This window comes from Heteronotia binoei, chromosome 15 (genome assembly GCF_032191835.1).
Source record: "Heteronotia binoei isolate CCM8104 ecotype False Entrance Well chromosome 15, APGP_CSIRO_Hbin_v1, whole genome shotgun sequence".
Lineage (NCBI taxonomy): Eukaryota > Metazoa > Chordata > Lepidosauria > Squamata > Gekkonidae > Heteronotia > Heteronotia binoei.
The window spans coordinates 44,578,166-44,601,824 of NC_083237.1; the positions used below are offsets into that span (position 1 = coordinate 44,578,166).

A 23,659-nucleotide genomic window follows, 5' to 3' on the forward strand; every position below is an offset into this window, starting at 1 on the left:
ACTGAGCTCCTGCACCTTTTTTTCTACAAAATGACCCCTGGGCAAGCCTACCCACTGCCCATGCTCACAGTGGCCCTTTCTTTGATGGCACTGGGCAATGGATGCAGCTGAAAGCATGAGTTGCAGAGCACTTGCAAGTGAGGGAGCAGGGGGGAAGGCATGGGGGTGGACAACAGTGTGCCTTGCTGGGAGCCTGGGGTCCTTGCATCTGCTCTCCACCCCCCCCCCCCGAGGATATGCTGATGCCAACCCAGTGGCCGATACAGCATGGTGGCAACATGGCTATGATATGGTGGGTTTAGCTATATTTTTTATGTCCCAGTTCCCCACAGTGGCTATCCCCTCCCTCAACAGGGGGGAAAGCTTTAGAAATCAGCAATAGTTATAGTGATATAACATTATGTCAATATGACAAACAGTCACCATCCATCTGGCAGCTAACTGGCAGTGCAAACTCACAGGGTGACGTTTGAAAAAATAACTGTCCTTTCAAATACTTACAGATTACTTAAATTCAAATGAATTTCACTGTTATAGCAAGGTGTTGTTCAGGCCACATAATCATTCTTTCCCTTGGTGCTATGTAATTTTCCCCCACAGTGAAATCCATTCGCACAGTCTGCGCTGTCAGACTCAATTTCAAAATGAAAGGGAGCAATTCATGTTAATTAAGTGGCTATTTCCTTCAGTTGCTTGGGGCTACTCTTCTTTATTATTATTTTTTACCCTCCTGTAGGAAATGTCCCTCAGCCGTTATTCTGCTGTGTGGTGTATAGATGTAGCAACCATACCTGAGCAACAGGGCAGGTTTAGTTGCAGGGGCCTTCTGAGGGGCCAGTGGGGGATCACCCTCATTGGCTGGATTCTGTCCTGTCAGGCGAACTTCCTGCACCGTCATCTAGAGAACTGGACACCACTAACCCCTCAGATCTACAGCAGTGCAGTGCAGGTATTTATAGACCTCCGCCAGCTCTGTAGATTGGATTTCAGCCACTGGGACCCATCAGCACATTCCTGACACTGAGGGGAATGTGTGTCCCCAACGGTTCACACTGCCTCTTTATAAAACACTCAGAAATATCACCCCTCACTCCTGACCCTTTCAGTTCCCTCTCAGAACCCAGAAGTGATCAGTTTGGCCTCAAATCCCAGAACTTTAGGGCTGCCAGCCTCCAGGTGGGGCCTGGCGCTCTCCCACTTTTACAACTGATCTCCAGCTGGCAGAGATCAGCTCCCTTGGAGAAAATGGCTGCTTTGAAGGGTGGACTCTAGGGCATTGTACTATGCTGAGGCTCCTCCCCTCCCCCAAACACTGCCCTCTCCCAGATCCACCCCCAAAGTCTCCAGGTATTTTCCAATGCAGACCCAGCAACCCTACACATATTCTTCTGCTTTGACAAATTTCACAACACCCACTGGTTGTGTCTTCCAGTCCATCCTGAGCCCTGTTTTAACTAGCAGCATTATTCTTTCTCCCAGAGGCAAAAACGAGACAAATTGATTTTTTGTGGCCGAGTAGTTAAGATCACTCATTTCCTAGCATTTAGAGTGAACTATTAAAAAAAATACAAAAGTAACAATGAAAACCAGCAAAGGACCAGTCAAATAAACCAAACTCATGGACTGTCCTCCCACCCAAATGTCCATCCATCCTGTTTTAATAACATCCAATCATCATCTACTAGCAGCGCAATCCTGGATAGAACCACCCACTTCTGAATCCTTACAGGAAATAGAGCAGTCCAAGTTCTTCTTTCTCTAACTTTGACACACCACTCTCCCCTCCTCCTGTCCACAAGACCACCAACCCCCAAATTCTCAGAGAACCCAGGAGTCCTGGTTCCTATTTTTCTCTGCCGGCTTCCCTGTCATTTGAAAGGAGTGAGCTGCAGTTGCTTCTGACAGCTAATAATAGCCTGGCACTATGGCAAACAGCTTAGGGCCCTCTCTTCTACTCCCCACCTCCTCCAGCCCAGCCACCTCATATAAGGGCATGGCAGGGCCCATGGCTCAGTTTTCTCATCTATCTTGGATGCTGAGCTGGGGAGCCATTGGCTGGTGACTGAAGGGTAATCTAAACCAGCTGCAGACGTCGCTCACACAAACCCTGGACTGGAAAGTGTGTAGTGCACCCCTTGGTTCTTTCTGTGCTGCCTGCCTTTCCTTCTTGCTTGTTCTGGAAACTTTACTGTGATTTCTGGGTGCAATCTCTGTTGCTCCCATATCATCTGTTCTGCCATGGCTTCTAGGAAGGCCTGGGCACTAGGCTTCTTTCTCATCTTGTTGTGCTCATTTCAGCTCCCCAGAGCACAGGGGGAGGAGGAGCAGCAGCACCACCACGACCAGCACCATCACCATGGAGACGTAGAGCATCATGCCGGCCACCATGAAGAAGAACACCATCATCCCAAGCAACACCATCAGCATGACGATGATGATGGTCATGTTACTCACCATCATGAAGTAGAACATCATCAAGGAAGTCATCCTCCTCACCATGGTGATGGGGATGATGATGACGACGCCGATGATCATCATCATGAACTTCACCATGGGGAACACCATCACCATCCCAGTGTCCACCATGATGATGATGACGACGACGACCATGACAAGGACCACCATGAACATCATGCCAGCCATCACCACCACGATGATGATGATGACGATGACGACAATGATGAAAGTAAACACCACCATCACCATCATGAACACCATGGTGACCACCATCACCATGCTGATAGTGATGACAGACACCACCATCCGGAACATCATGGTGATCATCACCACCATCACCACCCTCACCATGATGATGATGACGACGATGACGATGACGACGACCATGAGCATCATAAGTATCATCGCCACCACCATGAACATAAAGATGATGATGATGATGACGATGATGATGACGATGATGACGATGATGACGATGATGATGACGATGACGACGATGACGATAAGGAACATCACACTCATGAGCATCATGGTGACCATCATCACCACCACCACAATGACGATCATGAACACCACCATCATAAACCTCATGGTGACCACCACCATGATGATGATGATGACGACGACGACGATGATGACGATAAAGAACATCATGCTCATAAACATCACAGTGACCACGACCATGATGATGATGATGACGATGATGATGATAAAGAACATCATGCTCATAAACATCACAGTAACCACCACCACCACCACCACCACCACAATGATGATGATGACGACGACGACGACGAAAATGAACATCATCACCACCCTCATGGACATCATGGTAGCCATCACCACCAACATGATGATGATGATGATGACGATGATGACGATGATGACGATGATGATGATACAAATGAACATCATCACCACTCTCATAAACATCATGGTAACCACCATCACAGTCATGATGATGATGACGACGACGACGATGACGACGATGATGATGACGACGAGGAGGAGCACCACCACCATAAACATCACAATCAACGCCATCGTCACAAAAAGGATGATGATGATGACGACGACGACGACGATGACGATGATGAGGAGGATGAAAAAGCCCATGGACACCATCACCACGGTGGGCATCATCACCATAAAAAAAATAATCATAAAGATAAAAAGCACCACCATCATCGGCGTGCTGATAAGGAAGATGATGATGACGACGATGACGAGGAGGAGGAAAGGCATAAGGAAAAGCATCGCAAACATGAAGGCCGTGAGAAGGTCAAGAAGCCTCGCAAAGGCAAAGAAGGTGAGAGAAACCCAGTATTATTCTGAGGGTAAACAAGTGGGATGTGATGGGACAGTGCTTATTTTCATTAGAGGAAACTGAGGAGCCAGGATAAGCTAGACATCCTGGCTCCCAGCATCCCCTGCTCTAGCCAACTGAGTTTCCTTTATGACACCAACACACTGCAGCTTCAGTTGGTTTCTCTTCCCAGTTTAGGAGAAGAGAAGCCAACTGAAGTCACAATAAACCATGCTTATTGCGATAACCTATTCCCTAACTTTTTTACCGACAAGGCTCCATAGAGCAACATAGAAACCCCATTCTCTCTTCAAACTTGCTCTTAACCCATCCCTTTTGTGAACTTAGTAGCCCAACCCACCCGTCTTCTCCAGCCCTCACCTTCTAGGCCTAATTGCCTTCCTGTTGCCCCTTTACAAAATTTTTGACAATTATAGCTTGTATGTGTCTTTCTTTTTTACTGCAGACGATGACGATGAGGACTATGAAGAAGGCTCTCTTTGCCACTACTGCACATTCTGCAAGGTAAGAAAAGGGAATTCCAGTAGACTTTGCTTGTTGAAAGCTCGGGTGCCTGCTCATGAGAGATGCCTGACTTATACCTTGGACTCATGTCCAAGTACAGTGGTTGGATGATTTATACTGTGATGCCCCTCTGCTCTCTTTCTGGGTCAGGCATAGCTGCCTCCTCAATACCTCTCTCTGGAACCAAATCTTAGAAGACATCCTCCTTTTATTTAGATCCTTGATGGGGAAGGGGAATTCAGTCCCCGTCTCTCTGTCACCACCCAAGCTTAGCCATGTTGTGTCTTTTTTAGTTAAGTTCTTTCTTTGGTGAGATTCTGTCTGATTTTGCATATTTTACTGCAGTGCAAGCATGCTCATTCCAAACCTTCTGACACTGTGCTGAATATTTTCCATGCGCCCTTCCCTACTCTGCCCATGCAGCTCTCTTCTCCTTTCGAGCTTATGTTTTGACAAAGGACAAATAAACTGTTACACGGCAGATCTGTGGTTGCATTTCCTAATGTTTGGTTGTTATTTTTTAAAAGCAGTGGCCAAAAGAAGGGGGCAATTAAACTGGAGCAGAAGCAGTAGGAGAGAGGGCATTTTCCTCTGCACCATTTTTCTTAATCAGAATTGTCCACTTGAAACTGCTATTTGCAATGAAGGAGGAAACGGGAAGGGGGGGGTGCAACTTAGACTAGGAAAACTGCATAATTGCACAGAGTTAAACTGTTAAATGTCCTCCACTTAGTGCCACTGGACTAATCTATTCTCCCCAGTTGCTTTTCAATGAAAATCAAAACAATAGGAAGTAGGATGGTGAATTCTGATCCTAAAATCTGGTCCTCAGCTTGCCACTATAGTCTAAAGACAAACCAGAGGAGATAGGAGTATACAGATTCCTTTTTGATGAGAACGATGTAACGGTTCCACTAGTTTTGACCATCAATGTGTGTACTGCAATATATGTGAGCAGGAAAGGAGTGAAGCTATTACAGAAAAAAGCAGAGTACTTAATGCATTTTGCTCTTGTGTAGCCACAGCCCACATTCAACATTCCCTGTCTATATCACATTCTATTTCAACTGGTCTAGAGAAAAATGGCCTGTCTCTTTAATAGCAGCATGGAAATGGGCAGCTGAAGTTTTTCATGGCATAGAGGTAAAAAACATCATAGGGTAAATATCCTCCCAGTAAGCTTTTATTAAAGAAACAAGCCATTTTTCATCAGGCCAGATGACTGCTCACTGATTTTTGTTGCCAGGATTCAGACATTAGTTGATAATTGTGGGTATGTGTGTGTGTTGTTAGCTCCACTCCTTTGTTTTTACATTACCCTGATAGACCAAGTTGCAGTGTTTTGAACCAATCTCTCTCCATGTCTGGTAAAAAAAGGGGTAAAGGTAGTCCCCTGTGTAAGCACCAGTCGTTTCCGACTCTGGGGTGACGTGGCATCATGACGTTTTCACGGCAGACTTTTTACATGGTGGTTTGCCATTGCTTTCCCCAGTCATATGCACTTTACTCCCAGCAAGCTAGGTATTCATTTTACCAACCTCAGAAGGATGGAAGGCTGAGTCAACCTTGAGCCAGCTACCTGAACCCAGCTTCCGCTGGGATTGAACTCAGGTCATGAGCAGAGAGCTTAGACTGCAGTACTGCAGCTTTACCACTCTGCGCCACGTCTGGTCTGTCTGGTAAAGCTTCACCTATTTAATTTCTCTGTGTTCAGCTGCACCTAAAACTATAGGAAGAAAGCCCATAAAATGGCAACCTAAGCTGTGTTGGATCTGACTGATGGTCCATCTAATCCAGCATCCTGATACGTGTGATCAGCTAGGTGCCCCTAGAAGACCTTCAAGTAGGGCACAGAGATCAAAGCTTCTCCCTGTTGCTGCCGCTGCACAACAACTAGCATTCAGAAGCATGATGCATCTGAACATGGAGATCCCATTTAGACCACTGTAGAGAATTGCTATTGATAGACCTGTCCTCCAGGAATCTGCACTTTAAAACTACTTATGCTTGCGGCTATTTCTCTGTTCCGTTGTACAAGAGGTTATAGTATCCCATTGATAGCTGGGATCCAAATTCAGCTTAGTTGTTGCTAAAAGGCTCGTCTGAAAGATCTCCCACTGTTAGCAGGAAAGTGACTTTGAGTCACCTTTTTTGCTCTCCAAGAAGGTGATAAGAGATTGGCTACTGTCTTTCTGCATGTCAGTCTCTTCCACGTGGCCTAAAAGGTGCAACTGTAGTCCTTTCAGTAGTAGTAAAAGCAATAATGCAGTTGTGGTTAAAGAAGATCAGGTTGGAAGAGAGCAATACTGACAGCCAGTGAGGTGTAGTAGTTTGTGTTGGGTTAGGATCTAGGCAGCCCAGATTAAAATCCTACCCAGGGCGTTTTTTGTAGCAGGAACTCCTTTGCCTATTAGGCCACACCCACTTGATGTAGCCAATCCTCCTCAAGCTTACAGTAGGCCCTGTACTAATAGCCCTGTAAGCTTTTGGAGGATTGGCTACATCAGGGGTGTGTGGCCTAATAGGCAAAGGAGTTCCTGCCACAAAAAAAGCCCTGAATTCCAACCCATTCTGCCATGGAAGCTTGTTGATGCTGAGTGACTTTGTGCCACTGGCTTTCCCAGGTAACTTTCCTCACAGGGCTGTTGTGAAGATAAAGTGGAGGATGACGCTGTAAGCCGCTTTGGGTTCCCACTGGGGAGAACACTGGAATATCAATAAGTAGACTGAGGCCTAGAATGCATGACTTTGCCAACAGTCTTCATCATTGATGGGGCTCCTGCATTATAAACAGCTGTCAGAAATACAACAGATACAAATTTTCTCAGGCCCAATGATGCAAGGACACTTCCAGTAAATAAAACAGAAAAGTCTAGAACTTTGGATACTTAGGAAAGGAGGGAAGAAGCTGAGAAAATAGCTGTAGGACTGCCAGATCACAATTTGCTGATGGTGCATGTCTCTATGTGTAGCCTTCCATCTTATGTCTCCACCAGCTCCTTTGTTGCCTTAAGAGTGATGAGTGTGAAGACCAGTGTAGCAGCATACTCTTCTGTGACTGGGGTTGCCAGGCTGCAACTTGGCAATGCCTCATGTGCCTTTAAACCCATTACAATAATAATAATAATAATAATAATAATAATAATAATAATAATAATAATAATAATAATAATAATAATAATAATAATAATAATTATTATTATTATTATTATTATTATTATTATTATTTATATCCCACCCTCCCCACCGAAGCAGGCTCAGGGCGGCTCACAACATTTTAGTGCAATACAATACACTATAATACAATACAATAAAATCACATAATTCAATAAATACTACATTATAAAACCATCATTTAAATCAACATTCCAATTAAAATTAACAGTTATGGTGCTAAATTACAGGTTTTTAATAAATTGATGGCGGAATACAACAGCAGCGAATCTATCATTAGCTCAGCATTCAGCGAAGGCCATCTTAAAGAGAGTGGTCTTGCAGGCCCTGCGGAATTGGTCAAGACTCCGCAGGGCCCACACTTCGTCCAGAAGTTGATTCCATAGGTGTGGCACTGCAATAGAGAAGGCCCGGTCCCTTGCGTTCTTCAATCTGGCCTCCCTCGGCCCAGGGATATTCAGCTGGTTCTTTCCCGCTGATCTCAGTTCTCTCTGGGGTTCATATGGGGAGAGACAGTCCCTCAGGTAGGCAGGCCCTCGACCATATCGACTATGATCAACCTGTGTCCACCTGGCTAGCCTGATCTCATCAGGTCTTTGGAAGCTAAGCAGGGTTGACCCTGGTTAGAATTTGGATGGAAGACATCAAGGAATTCCAGGATCTCTATGCAGAGGAAGGCGATGGCAAAACACCTCTGCCTCTGATCCCTATGGGGTCCCCATAAGTCAGCTCCAACTTGATGGCCCTTTTTGCATACACAAGATCTACCTGTAGCTTCTCCTGCCTCTTCCCTGGGCCTTTTGTCCACTTTTTTTCCTGCTTGTTGTGTGGTGTCACTGGAGCTGATGAGAGAAGGCACATGGCAAAGGAGAAACAGGAGAAGTGTGGTTGCCTGCTCTGTCAACACAGCAGTGAATTGAAATATATACAGATATCTCTGGACTGTAGTCAAGCAACCCTACGCATTACCTTAGAATGTTTTAAGGGGCAACTTGGTGTGAACTGGGCTACACAAAAATTCTCAGGGAGATTGGAGGTGGGTGGGAAAGTACTGCTCTACATTATTCAGAGTGACTTTGTTGTAGGGCTGTTGACCTAAAGTTGGTGTCTGGAGATTACAACTGATCTCCAGACAACAGGGATTGGTTCATCTGGAGAAAATGTTTGCTTTGCTCTATGGCGTTATACTCCATTGAAGTCCTTCCCCTCCCCAAAACCTGTCCTCCTCAGGCTCCACTCATCAAATCTCCAGGTAGAAGTGACAACCCTACTTTGTTGGCATTTGGAGGCCAATAGGAAGCCCAGACTCCACAGGTGTTTAGGGGCACCACAAAGATAAAACACGTTTTCACCTTTTAGGTGCCAATAGATTCCTGTTTAGCTTTATTGCAACCAGGTCTCAGATTCAGCAGGAGCTCACAGGAGCACAGCTCCTGAACCTTTCTGAGGGTTCCCCCTCCTCCTCCCCACCTACCTTGTCCATTGAACAGTAGGTGCAGCTGCATAACAATCCCTGGATTAGGAGAGCGGGCAGCCAGTCAGCCACCAGGGGCTTTGGCACACCCCCAGCAGCCCTCATTAACCACTGGAGGTCTGCCCCACCCTTTTCTCTACTTCTTATGTGATTTTGGATGGCAGGTGGTTTGCTGGCCTTTTGACAGGCAGGGGGCAGCCCAGGAGAGCCCCAGGAGAGTAAGACCTGCTTGGGCTGGCTGGATCTCTAGCCAGCCCAAGCAGGCCTTGCTTGTCCGTGGCTCTCCTTTTTTGCATTGGATTGCTTTCAGCTGGGGGTGGTGGTGGTGGTGGTGCAAATATTAATGAGTTATGCTAATAAGCTCCACCACTTATTTTTCTACAAAACAGCCCAATTGCAACAGACTAACATGACTACTACTTTAGAACTGTGCAAACGTGAAATGCTCTAGTGTGGGGGAAAATCTCTTATGCATGCCTGTCTTTTTTTCCTCCCTTCCCAGCATTGTGATGAATGTGATAAGTGCCCCTGTAAAGAAGGAGACCGCAGAGAATTTTGTGGAAGCTGCCAGGTTGGTGTTGCAAGCCCCCCTGCTAAAATTGTTCCCCACCCCAGAAGAAAAAGAAAGTGCACTAGAATGAATCCAACAAGCTTTTTTGCTGGCGAAAAGGAGTCTTTCAAACATACAAAACGGCTATGCTGGGGATCCTGAGACCTGTATGGACAAAAGCCACATGGGACTTGGGGCCATAGTAAGAAGGTGAATTGGATGAGATTGAACAAAAAAGCTTGTTGATAGGGATGCCAGCCTCCAGGCCAGAACTGGAGATCCCCTGGAATTACAGCTCAGCTCCAAACTACAGAGATCAGTTCCCTTGGAGAAAATGGCTGTTTTGGAGGGTGAACTCTATGGCACTGTACCCCACTGAGGTCCCTGTCCTCCCCAGGCTCCAACCCCAAATCTCCAGGAGTTTCCCAACTTGGATCTGGCAGCCTTACCTCCCTATCCCCTACCAGAGGCCATGGGGACCTGGCAACCCTAGTCCAACCCCCCTGGTTTCTATGGACAATATCACAGCAGTGCTCTTTCAGTAACTCACTCTGCCCTCTCCCATATTTCCCCCTTTCTTACAGTACTGCCATTACTGTTATGTTTGCCCTGTGTGTGAGACAGCCTGTACACCTGGTAAGTGGTTGTTTTTTTTCAATTAGTACTGAGCTTGTTGATCCAGACTATGCTAAGTGGCTTTCAAAAAGAAAACATTGAAACTTTATTTATCAAACACCATCCTTTGTGGTGTGGTAGCGGGCCTTGTCTGTGCTCAAATATCATGCAAAAACATGGTTTCATTAAACTGCTGTGGTTACTGTGATTGTCCGAATGTGCACTGTTGCACTAACTTAGGATAGTTAAGATCCGTTATTATGAAACTGTGACCTGAAGATGAAGTTGGTTCATGAACTGCAGTTAGTCTGGTTAGTGTCAGAGGTGTGAAACATACGATTCATGGGCTGGAACCAGCCCATCCAGGGCCCTTATCCAGCCCATGAGCAACTGGTTGTTTCCTTTATCCGTTATTATGAAACTGTGGCCTGAAGATGACGTTGGTTCGAACTGCAGTTAGTCTGGTTAGTGTCAGAGGTGTGAAACATACGATTCATGGGCTGGAACCAGCCCATCCAGGGCCTTTATCCAGCCCATGAGCAACTGGTCGTTTCCTTTATTGCCAAATGACAGAGGCTGTGCATTATATCCTTGTATACCGTCCCAGTGCTAATGAGTAATGGACGGTGGAAGTGGGAGGGAGGGCATCAGAAAGATACTTTAAGGAAACACTGCTAAGAGTGTTAATATTTTAAGCATATTTGTGTTTTGAGTAAAAACTAATAATAATAATAATAATAATTTATTTATATCCCGCCCTCCCAGCCGAAGCAGGCTCAGGGCGGCTAACAAGACATGGTGTGTACCATGATTATTATACAATTCATATGATAAGATACAGTTAATAAATACAGTTAAAACAGTTACATAAAATTTTTAAAACCACAATAAATTAGAGGTGCTACATTCAGTGAGATGTGTATCCAGATGGCTAGATGCTACTTTCAGGGTTCCTTATAGGCTTGTTGAAAGAGGGTAGTTTTGCAAGCCCTGCGGAACTGGTTAAAGTTATATATGTAATATAGCTACTTGGGTTTCCCTGTGTTCTTTTATAAAGTTTATATCTCTCGTACCTGGTATTACATTTTAGAGCATATATGGCTTGGCCCAACAAAGTGACATTTATGTCAAATCTGGCCCTTGTAACAAATTAGTTCAGTACCTCCTGACTAGGATCTGGGGGAGACCCAGGTTCAAATCCCAACTCTGCCATGGACACTTGCTGAGTGACCTTGAGCCATTCATTCTCTTTCAGCCTAACCTGCCTCAAAGGTGCAAGGATAAAATGGAGGGGAGGAGAAAGATGCAAGAGTCTTTGTGTTCCTATTGGGGAGAAAGGCAAAGTATAAAAGACATATGAATCTGCCTTATATGAATCAGACCCTTAGTCTTATGAAGTGTGTCCTGTCTACTCCTATGGGCAGTGGCTCTCCAGGGTCTCAGGTGGTGGTCTTTCTCATCATTTCCAGATCCTTTTAACTGGAGATGTCAGGGATTGACCCTGGGACCTTCTGCATGCCAAGCAGATGCTCTACCACTGAGCCACGGCCCCTCCCCATAAATAAATGTGCAAATGCAGACATCCTCACATTGCCCTCATCACAATGGGGCAAGGGCAGCATAAGCATACCTTGAGGTGGGGCTTCTGCCAGGGCCCGGGGCTCCTGTGTTGACCACTGTCATCAACCTGTTTGCTCACATGCCTGTCTTGCCAACTGCCTGCGTGCCCTTCCCTCTGTCTTCTGCTTGATGCTCCACCACCCATGCTGCCTGCCACACTCACTACTGAGCATCATTGGGGAAGAGTGTATTGGTGGTACAGAGTTGTGGTGTGTTTTTCTGCACTGCAAAGCCCATGCTGCCCGGTACCATTAGAGAAAGGTCATGCAGGAAGGTTTGCAGGCAGAAGAAGGACACTTAGGTAGGCAGGGGAGGGGAAGGGGGGTGCCAGTGGGGGCTGCTGAAGGCTAGAGGAGAGGAGATGGCCCCTGGTCTGTCTCTGGAACCAGAGCCTAGAATATTGTCTGTGTGTCTTGGACAGAGGTGGACAAAGGCAATGGAATGAACAAGGTATTTTTTTTTAGGCTAACAAGGATTTGAATGATCATTTGTGCATCAAACCTTAATTTTAAAATCAACCTAATCATGGTTAGACCATACCATGGTTTCATGTTATTTTTGAACCAAGCCAGAGTGCCGGTCTTGAATCAAAGAAAAAAGAAGGGAATAGAATTAGGATTCAAATCTTCCATGACATTCATTGGGAGGCCTTGGACTGTGGGAAGTTTGCAGTGCTGATGTGATGCAGATGATCACTAACTTTTTCTAATGGGAAGATATATACTCAGGGTAGGGTGTATTGTAAATCTTAGAAGTAACGAAAATCTGATTTGTTCCATTTTCTCTTTTGCAGGGAGTATTGTAGATGAGTTAACAGGGGCCTTATTTCAGTAAGTACTAAAATTCTACCCCATTCAGCATCTAAACCTGTGTGTGTTAAGTGCCATCAAACAGCTTCTTACTTACGGTGGCCCCATGAATTCATGACCTCCGAAAAGTCCTGTTGTTAACAGCCTTTCTCAGGTCTTGCAAATGTGGCTGTGACTTCCTTGTTGGAGTCAATCCATCTCATGTTGGGGCTTCCTCTTTTCTTGTTGCCTCCAACCTTTCCTAGCATTATTGTCTTTTCCACTGACTCCCATCTTCTCATGATGTGACCAAAGTACAATAACCTCAGTTTAGTCATTTTAGCTTTGAGGGAGAGTTCAGGCTTCATTTGATTGAGAACCCACTTACGTGCCTTTTCGGTGGTCCACATCAGTAAAACTCTCCTCTGACACCACATTTGAAATGAATCAATTTCCATCCTGTCGGATTTCTTCACTGTCCAGTTTTTGCACCTATACATAGTGATGGGGACTATAAATCCCAATCATAGGAAGAAACCATTTGCTCTAAAAATGTCTTCCATTCATATTTGGCAAAACTGTTTCTCGTATTAGACAGAGGAGAGCCAAGAGCCAGCAGATATCCTGTATTAAAAATGGGGGCTTTAAACTTTAAGTTGAAATATTGTTTCAAAACCAGACCTGCTAAATTCTGTGCAAGCCCTCTGTCTCCCCAGTGTTAAGTGGCAATCATATATGGGCAACCCTGTCTAGGTCTGACATGTGCGGAAATGCCGAGAGATTCCCTGTACAACACTTGTGAGTTCCTTGGAAGAACGGCAAAATTCAAACATAAAAAAGAATAATCAAAAAATGCAGTAAAGCCCAAACAGAGAACTCGAGAGATAAGAATTTGCTCAAGAAGCTTTACTTAGAACAGGTTACAGGAAGGAGACCAACAGCAGACATTCAGCTCTCTCTTCTCTCTCTTTCAGGACATTCACCACGATCTTTGAGCGGCAGGAGCGTTGAGGCGCCCTTGGTGAAGAGGCCATAAAGGGTGGGTGGGAGCTGGTGACCCTTAGCCTATAGGGCCAAACTACACATGACAAACCATTTTGTAATTCTCCCTCCACAACATTTTCCCCTTCTCCTGCCTTTTTGTCTGCTCAAAATGTCTCCTCACCTCTGCTTTTCTTCCTATGGGGACAAAAGATATGGGGTTCCCTGCGCAGTAGTTTTCCTCACCTTTTGTTCACTAAAAAATGCTCTTCTCATGTGGTTTCCAACCTGTAGAGGAAACATGAGAGGTTCCTTAGTGAGTGGGGTTCCCATATTTCCCAAGAGGTGAAAAGGCCCTTGGGAGGGGTGATTCTTAGTGAACAAACAGCAGGAGGCACTAAGGGTTAAGGAGTTCTTCCACAGTCAATCCTCCTTTGCTGGTTTCAGCATACTGCACCTGTTTTTTTATGAAAAAAAGCTCTTCTGGGAGACAAAAATCTCAGACGTACTGATCATATGAAGTTTGGCTCTTAAGGGTTAGGTAGGGGTGAGGAAGGGGGGTTCATATTTGTTGAACTACTGGGTAGCACTTCCGTGTTCTAACTTTACCCAGTCAATTGTTTAGAGCTTGGTTACATTTGTGGCCTACTTCTGAGCAACAGGCCTACTATAGTACTTAGCTGAAGAGACTGTGGGATAATTTGTACATCTTTGTGAGGAAACTGCAACTCAGTTCAGACATAATGTAAAACTGTGGTTTATTTTAACTAAACTTAGTTTGTGAAACTAGGATTCCCCTCACAATCAATCAAATCCTGGTTTACCTCAAAAATTCTGACCATTGTCTTTACTCTGGCCAGGTGTCTGTACTTTGAGAGGATATCCATGTTCCTGCATCACACAAAATCATAGCTGATTTCAGATGTAGCCTAACTAACCACAGATTCAGATGGGTTGCCATGTTGGTCTGTAGCAACAGAACAATAGTTAGGCACTTTAAGACCATCAAAGTTTAATTCTGGGTATAAACTTTCTTATACAATCTATCTGAAGAAGTGTGCATGCACATGAAAGCTTATACCCAGAATTAAACTTAGTCTTAAAGGTGCTGTTGGACCCAAACTTTGCTCCCTAACTAACCAGTCAGTGAAGTAACCTGGGCTCAGACAATCATGTTAACCATTAAACATCTGAACTGAGAGTTGACTCCATTGAAAAATATTCTGAGGGGATATGAGAACTTAACCCACGATGATTTATTCAGTCCCATCATCCTCGGATAACTGCAGTTCTCAAGTAATAAACATTGTGAGCCCTAATCTGACCTATAAAATCATACCATTGTGAGCCTGAATCTTATCTATAAAATGGCTTTAATAGCAACTTGTCTCAAGGAACCTTGGGCTCTGTTTTATTTCACTTTTGTGAGCAAGCTATATCCTCACAGAATAATTACCTTCTGGATAAGCTGGCAGCCAGCCCTATGTGTACCGTAATGATAGCCTCAAGATACTTACCTATGGCGCAAAAAGCTGGTTTCATAATAGTTTATCTAATATCTAGGGTGATCTGTTCAGTTAAACAGAGAATTTCAACATTTGTATTTTTTTCTGTCTCTGCATAATAAACTAAAACAACTGACATGCTTAATATGGTCAAGATATACTCTCCTTCTTGACATTTTACAACCCTAACCACAAAATCCTGAAAACTGTTATGAGAAAGCAGAGACATCTGTAACACTGCCAATATCTCCCTGATCTACAGGTTACAGATTTTAAACCATCTGTGGGATATTGAAAACTGCTTTATTGTTGCTGTGTCAATGAAGCTGGAATATAAGTAATATCTGGCCAGGGATTACTGGCTATTCCTCTTCAAGCAAATACCCAGAAATATTATAAAGCACAAGAAAGGCTGATATATAGTTGTAAATCACCCTTTTTACATGGCCATCAATTCTGAATCCCAGCACAACTGCATTTAAAATTGACCAGGGATGCTGGTGAAGTTTATTGCCTTCAGGGCGAGCCCAGTGTGAAGACGTTGAAACTTTGGACTCAACCCTCTTGGTTTTCTCATGATCCCACATTTAGGGACTGTCCTGCTCTAGCTCCAATTAAAATCTCCTTTCCTCACTCTTGTTAGGGATGTTCCTTCCCATCTGCCTTTTTTATTCTTAATTTATAGCCATGGCTTTTGTTTTGTTTTCCTGGAGAATAAACTTTTCTTGCTTCCAATGTGTTGCTGCTGCTTTATTTAAAATCTTTTCAACGGCAATGTTAGGAAAAGTAGTGAACTGGTAGGGGGATAAGAACATTTTCACAGAAAAACAAGACTTACGTCCCATCATACACATATTCCCCCCTTCAGCAGCATTTCCCTGCTTTCTTTCCTCTCATCAGCTCTGCCACGATTGTTAAGTCACAGGTCGACTTTCTCAATTTTCCATGATTCTGTCCTCTTTCTCAATACCTTACTGCAGTAGTTTGGTATTAAATAACTGTTGGATGAGCCAATAGAAGTATGGCTGTTTAATAAAGGATAACACCGGTATGAAAAGATGATAAAAGTGATCAAGAGCTTGGAGCACCTTTCCTACAAAGAAAGCTAAAGAGTTTGGGATGTTTCAGATGATGAAAAATATGACCAAGAAGGACCACAGAGATAACTTTTTCTTCCTCTCCTATAATACTGCAACACAGGGAACCTGGTGGGCAGCAAATTCAGGACAGAGAAGACAAAACACAATTGTATAGTTAACCTTATGGAATTTGCTACCACACGATGTGCTGGTGGCCTCTAGCTTAGGTGGGTGGGTTTAAAAGCAGATCAAACAAATTAATAGGGAAGAGCTAAATGGAGCCTCCACATTCAGAGGCATTGTACCTTAGAATATCAGCTGCCAGGAGACAGACAAGGAAAGGCTTTGGCTTCTGTGTGCTCATTCTAAGAGATCTAGTTGGCCACTGTGGGAAACAGGATTTTGGAGTAGATAATCTGATCCAATAGGAAATGACCACAGGAGGCTGCCTTATACTGAGTCAGATCACTGATCTATCAAAGTCATCAGCTGTCTGCTCTGACCGGCAGCAGCTCTTCAGGGTCTCAGGCTAAGATTTTCACATCACTTACTGAACACAGGACTTTCTGCATGCAACACAAGTACTCTATCTCAGAGCCACAGTTCCATTCTTAATCACTCAGGATTTCTGCCCTCCTGAGTAAAGAATAGTTTTCAAGGCAGCATAGACCCTTACTCAAGCTAGGCTAGCACTTTCAGCTTCCCAGTGAGGCCTAGAGTTCTCCTGGGATCACAACTAAATCCCAAACTTCAACCTGTTTCTCATGGAAGGAAGGGCAGCTTTGGAGGGCAGACTTTACGGCATCCCTTTGAGTTCCCCAAACTCCGCATTCCCTGGGCACTGCTGCCAATCTCTTGTGGAGGCAATCTGAACAGAAGTGTGATCCAAGTGGGCAGCCGTGTTGGTCTGAAGCAATAGAACAAAGTAGGAGTCAAGTCACACTTTTAAGACCAACAAAGTTTTATTCAGAATGTAAGCTTTCGTATGCTAGAAGCACACTTTATCATCCTATTGTCTGAGGAAGTGTGCTTCTAGCGCACAAAAGCTTCCATTCTGAATAAGGTGCAACTTGACTCCTACTTTGAACAGAAGTATGTTATGGTTAGCGCTGGAGTAAACTCTCATTGTTTGAAAAGCCATGTGCACAGCAAGGTGCTCTTCTTCCTGGCTGAGGCCATCTCAGCTCCCACAAGAGGGGCCTCTGTTCACCCCAGTGATGCTTGCACAGGCAGTTGCAGCAACCGTGGAACTGTGATGCTTTCAGATACATATTTTTCATCTTTTGCCCATGATCAAGGGTTATGCATTTGCTTCTTCTTTGCCCCTTATTTTGCACGGTGCTCCTGTATTTGTACAAAGAAAAAAGTTAATCTTCTATACAAGAGCTACCGCAGTTTTCAGCAATGACTGTGGCTAGTCTGGAATTCAATAAACAGGACCTGTGTGAAATGTAGGTCTGCCATTGGAAGTCCTTTTCAGACAGTACAGTCACACATATGCGGAACCCACCAGCTGTAATTACTAGGATTGCCTGTTATCCACGATACTCCTGATACACATTTACCAGGGTACCATATCCACCTTGAATATAGTTTCACTACAAGCAGGCCCTGAAAAGATCTGGAGGTGTGTGTGTTTGCATGAACCAAAGCAGTACACTCATAGTAAACATGCACATTGGTCCTGTTCACAAAACATGGAGAACACATGTATCAAAAAGATCATGTGCATGTTTCCCTTGCGCTGTTAGCAGGCACCCGCTACGTGTGACTGCAACGTCTCAAAAAAGGCCTTGATTCTCTATGCAGATGATATCCAAACCAACCAGGCTATACATGTTGCAATACGGATGTGGAAGGAAGGCTGTGGTTTCAGCAGACACGACTTTGCTAATTTATCTTTGTAATGAAGCTGGCAAAACACCCACTGTTAATAAAATGAAAGGAAGAGATATACAGTGGGAAGGCCTGTATATTATAGAAAGCCTGATGGCTGTAAAGCATTGCTGTGCATTGTAACACAAAAGCACAGCCAGCCACTGTTGAAGTGAGCAGTACAATTTGTTGTGTAAAGTGCTGTTAACACACACACCTCAAGTGAACAGCAGTGGCTTATCAACCTTGTACACAGGGTGTACAACAGTTATCATCTGCACCAGGGAATTCAGTATTCAGGATAAGACGGAAAGTTTTACATCTCAGCTAAATCTAGTCGGACCACTGATCCATCTAGCTAGCAGCCCTTCAGGGTTGAAGATGGCTTTTGCTAACACCTGCAACCAGCAATCTTTTAATTTGGAGATGCCAGAGATGGAGCCTGGCACTTTCCACATGCTAAGCTTGTGCACACCCAATGACAGTACAAACATGATTCCACAGAATTAAATGAGAGCCATCGAAAACAGACCCACCTATTAGCTATAAAGCCCTATTCTGTGCTCTGTTTCTTGGTGTGATGCCAAGGGGTAAAACAATCTCGGGCTTTTAAAAGGGCTGAGATGAATGTGTGGTCAGAGATTCCCTGACTGAATCTCCTGTGAAAGATTTTTTTAAAAACCCTTTACAGTGCTGGCAGTTTGATCGGAGATGGAGCATCAGACTGGGCTTGTGCCTAAGACTGTGGCGATGGTAGGTGTGATGGAATGATCTTCCAGCACTAACCACCAAAGCAGTCACATCAGGCTGATAATCTGAATTGTGTGAGAGAGAGATCAGTTTACAAGGTCTTATTTTTTTCATGTGTCCCTGGGAAATCAGTCCAGTAGGACACAATCCCACCCTTGTTGCTAGAATGAAGTTGGTTGGTGACCTCATTATATGGCTTTTATGGTTGGTTGGTGACCCCATTATATGGCTTTTATGGTTGGTTGGTGACCCTATTATATGGCTTTCATTATCCACACATTATTCATTAAGGCTCTGAGCTTTCATTATCCACACAAGGCCGGTCAGTTTTAGATCTCAGACACCAATCCTAAGCAGGTCTACTCATAATCCTACTGAAGTCTGTTCAATGGGGCTTACCAGTTTGGTGTAGTGGTTAAGTGTGTGGATTCTTATCTGGGAGAACCGGGTTTGATTCCACACTCCTCCACTTGTAGCTGTTGGAACAGCCTTGCATCAGCCATAGGTCTCATACAGCTGTCCTCGAAAGGGCAGTTTCTGTGAGAGCTCTCTCAGCCCCACCTCCCTCACAGGGTGTCTGTTGTGGGGGAGGACAGTAAAGGAGATTGTAGGCCGCTCTGAGATTCAGAGTGAAGGGCGGGGTATAAATCCAATGTCATCATCTTCTCTCAGGACAGCATTCTGAGTGTTCTCTGATAACAGGAGAGATCCTTTGGCCTGGGTCTATTGTAACCACATCTTCTGAGAGAACTCCTTGTTCTCCAATGAAACAAAAATCTGCACATTCCAGTCAATGTTTTCAAACTTTTTTTCTTTTTTGTCATTTTTTTTAAACATTTCCTATCACTCGCTCCACTTCTGCCCCTTCCTCTCCCCTCAAACCTTGAGGCAAACAGGACGCTGAACGCACCAGAAGAACTTCTCTTCCTGTACCTCAGCTTCCTGTCTGCCCCTCACAATCTGCCTGAAAGGTTTTTTTTTTGTCAGGATTGTATTTTTTTCTCCCCCACGTCATGCAAAACAACCCCCTTTGGTTTGCCCCTCACCCCAGCACACCCTTCCCCAGGAAATAAAATTTTAAAAAACATAAAAAAACAGAAGGCAGAAAATATAAACATCAAATGAAAATTATGGGCGTGCAGGGGAGAGGGGGTGGGTGGGGGACGGATACATTATTAAATTAACAGAGAACTTGTAACGGCGGTCAAAAAAAAAAAAGAAATTCAATTTACACGAGATTCCACAGCACAGATATACACAGAAAATACAACTCTTATATTACAATTGTCTTGGAGGGCAGGAGTCTGTGTGCCATATCTTTAAAGTCCAGAGGTGTAGCGCCCACCCTCAGGCTGAGATTTCCCCCCCTTTCAGTCTGAGCATCCCAAACCTGAAAACTCTACTTCCTCCCCCCCCCCCCCTTAGAGCCACCCCCTCCCCGCACAAAGGTTTCAAATTCTGCCATGAGAATTTAGGCCCACTGAGCCAGATTTGTAATTTTCCCATCTGGCATAATTTCACCACCACACTTGGAGGCCTTCAAGCTTCTCCCCTGTTCCTTTAGAACTTTCCCACTCCATCAATCCAGACTTTTCTCCTTGGTGGGATTGGAGGGGGGTAGAGCTGCATCTTGGGAGGGGGAAATCAGAAAATCCCCAGCATGAAGGGGGTGGGAGGAAAAAAAGGGGGTGGGGAGGGCTGTGGCTTTCTGAAACGGGATTCCTTACATATGCCGAGATGCAGCCATTTCTGGGGTGGAGGCAGTAGCTATGCATAACAGGCATAGTTCCGGAACAGTCCACAGGGGAAAACTGCTGCCGGGTGTGGGCATGGCTCTTGATTCAGTGCTTTTCTCCTGACTCCCCATCCTAGGTTGGGAGAAAAACAGATTACCTGCTTCCTGCCCTCCCCCCTTTTGCTGAGATGACGCATGGAGAGGAGGTCGAGGTAGGGGGGGAGAAATGGGCTTTGAGCAGCAAATGCCCTTCTGGAAATCATGAGGTGAAAACCGGGTACAGTAGCAGCAATTCAGAAGTGCCAGTGGAACGTTTAGCACCCTTGGGATGGTTGGGAGCGGCGTGGGCTACCAGGGTAGGCGGGTCGGTTGGTCCAATCCGTGGCAACTGGAAGGCAAGGTGAGACATCCCCCCCGCCTTGGACCCTTTGGGGAGAGGGATGGGCGTATCGGAGCGCAAGTGGGTGGGATGTCGGGGTTGGGGTGGGGCGTAATATTTCATTCACATTCTTATGCCCCTGCCCAGAAGAACAACAACAATAAATAGACACCAGAGTTGAAGCCCCAGTTCCCCTGCACAGTTGGGGAGGGGCTCCCTCCCCAGCTTTAGTCCCTTGAGTTCACCGGTGGCTGCAAGCCATTGCTGCTAGGAGGACGGGGGAGTGTAGGGGGGGCAGGAGAAGGGGAGAGCGCTCTCTGGCTCTCTCCAGCATCCCATGTGTTCCCCCACATTCCTTCTCCGCAACAGCAGCAGCAGCTCCCCACAGTCTGGTACGGAGCATGTGATGAGGAAGGCGGGGCAGCAGCGGGAGTCCTCCTGTCCAAGGCAGGGTGACCAGACACACCCAGGACATCGTCTGCATGGGAAAGAAGTTTTAGGGAGGAGCAGAAAGAGAAAGGACAAGAATGAGCACTCATACCATTGTTGTGGACAAGAGGGAGCATGTGGCTCGGGTTCAGACATCATGCAGAATCACAGGTTATCTAAACTCAGCCGGGTTAGTGTGATTATCTGAATACCATCTGCTCTACTAACCAGCAGGGCTTTTTTTGTAGCAGGAACTCCTTTGCATATTAGGCCACGCACCCCTGATGTAGCCAATCCTCCAAGAGCTTACAGGGCTCTTAGTACAGGGCCTACTGTCAGCTCCAGGAGGATTGGCTACATTGGGGGTGCAGCCTAATATTCAAAGGAGTGCCTGTGACCAAAAAAAGCCCTGCTAACCATGTTGATCCAGGTGGGCAGGCATGTTGGTTTGAAGCAGTAGAACAAATTTTGAGTCCACTGGCACCTTTAAGACCAACAACAGTTTATTCAAAGTGTGCAGGCACACTTCCTGCCTGCACACAAAAGCTCATACCTTGAATAAAGTGTTGTTGCTCTTAAATGTGCCACTCTACTAATCACAATTAGTTATTTAAATCAGGATCCATGGTTTGAATTTACTTAATCACAGGTAGTCTTAATGACGTCCTGACCTGGATGCTCTAGGCCAGGAGTGTCAAACATGAATCAGGCCCCTGGAGGGCTCCTATCAGGCCCCTGAGCAACTGGCTGTCATCTGCTTCCTTCTCCCTCCCTCTTACTTCCTTCTGCATAGGTTTGCTTTGCAAGGCTTGCTCAATTGCACAGAGCAAAACCTCTATTTTCTCCATTGGCTGAGACTCCTCCCTTGGGGAAGAAGGGGGGGAGGCAGACCTAGTTTTTCCAGGCCCTCTCAATCACAAATCAGAGCTACTGAGCCAAGCCTCTCTCCCTTCCATTGGCTGAGGCTCCTCCCCACCAGTCCTCTGGGGAAGGAAGGAAAGAGCTTACAGCTTCCTTTGCCCAATTCCCTGGATCCCATGGGAGAAATACAAAGAAAGCACCTTTAAGACCAATGAGTGCTAATGCTTTAAGAATATTTTAAGTTTTTAAAATATATATATTTAAATGGTGTTGTCTGTGTCATTTATAAAGTTTATATCTCTGCTACCTAATCTTAAATAGGCATGTAGATGGCCTGGCCCGACATGGCCTGGCCCAACAAGGTCTCATTTATGCCAGATCTGGCCCTCATGAGTTCGACACCCCTCCTCTAGGCTAGCCAGATCTTGGAAGCTAAGCAGAGCCAGCCTTGGTTAGTACTTTGATGGGAAACCACAAAAAGAAGTCCAGGGTCATGACATAGAGGCAAGTGATGGCAAACCACCTCTGAAAATCTCTTGCCTTGAATACCCATCAAGGGATCGGCATAAATTGACTGCAACTTGATGGGACTATCAGGCCCCTGAGCAACTGGCTCTTGTCTGCTCCCTTCTCCCTCTCTCTTGCTTCCTTCTGCATAACAGAAGGCTTTGCAAGGCTTGCTCAATTGCACAGGAGCTACAGAGCAAAACCTCTGTTTTCTCCATTGGTTGAGACTCCTTCCCCTCCTGGTCCCCTGAGGAAGGAAGGAAAGAGCCAGAGCTTCCCTGGATCCCATGGGAAAAATACAAAGAAAGCACCTTTAAGACCAACGAGTGCTAATGTTTTAAGCATGTTTTATTTTAAGTTTTTAAAAAAATCTTTAGTCGTGTTTGTCTGTGTCCTTTAAAAAGTTTATATCTCTGCTACCTAATCTTAAATAGCTACACACATAGTCCGGCCTGACACAGCCTGGCCTGGCCCGGCCCGACAAGGTCTCATTTATGTCAGATCCTGCCCTCATAACAAATGAGTTTCACACTCCTGGATAAGAGGGCTGTCTGTTGCTGGGAAGAGCTTCATGCGGTCATGTGCCCCCCAATAGATGACTGTTCTGAGATGTTTCACTGTGACTGAATTATTTACCACTTTGGGTGTTTTAAGGAAAGGCACCCAGTTCTCTGTCCAATCAGCCACTATCTACAACGCCAAGCTTCTCCTACAGCAAAACCAACTATCTGGGATCACCGTTCATATTACAGGCAATACAAAAAACAAGCGCTATGATGTAATGGCTAACAATGTTGCTGCTAGAGTTCGATCAAAGGCGAACAACATCAGCTCATACTGACCTCCGTCGGCTTGGCATTAACAGGAGTACGTTCGCACTGACATACTGTCTGCCCGTTGGCTACCTAATGAGTTCCCTAAAGGAAGAGAAAAGAGACACAAAAAGGCAAATGTGACGTAGCACTCACCTTTCACAGCTTTTTAGTCATGCGCAGATGAGAAGATATAAAGTTATGCTGACAACGAAAAAGAACCACTTTGCTCTTCCC

At 45.2% G+C, this 23,659-nt stretch overlaps 2 protein-coding genes across 12 annotated transcripts in view; one reads left to right on the top strand and one right to left on the bottom strand.

Moving 5' to 3' along the window:
- Positions 1 to 2,077: 2,077 nt before the first annotated feature.
- On the top strand, positions 2,078 to 13,947 carry HRC (histidine rich calcium binding protein). Its single transcript, XM_060255813.1, has 6 exons — positions 2,078 to 2,686; positions 4,257 to 4,288; positions 9,439 to 9,507; positions 10,071 to 10,122; positions 12,515 to 12,551; positions 13,484 to 13,947. Exons 1-6 carry the CDS (start codon positions 2,239 to 2,241, stop codon positions 13,518 to 13,520), a joined length of 675 nt encoding a protein of 224 aa, XP_060111796.1. The 5' UTR covers positions 2,078 to 2,238; the 3' UTR covers positions 13,521 to 13,947.
- Positions 13,948 to 19,489: 5,542 nt separating this feature from the next.
- PPFIA3 (PTPRF interacting protein alpha 3) overlaps positions 19,490 to 23,659 on the bottom strand; it is an 82,893-nt gene continuing 78,723 nt past the window's right edge. For all 11 annotated transcript variants that reach the window (XM_060255452.1, XM_060255451.1, XM_060255458.1 and 8 more), the window contains 2 exons: positions 23,453 to 23,527; positions 19,490 to 21,291 (listed from right to left, as the gene is read on the bottom strand). In XM_060255452.1, coding sequence (XP_060111435.1) covers positions 23,469 to 23,527 — 59 coding nt within the window. In that variant the 3' untranslated portion in view covers positions 19,490 to 21,291; positions 23,453 to 23,468. The remainder of the gene's footprint in view (positions 21,292 to 23,452; positions 23,528 to 23,659) is intronic.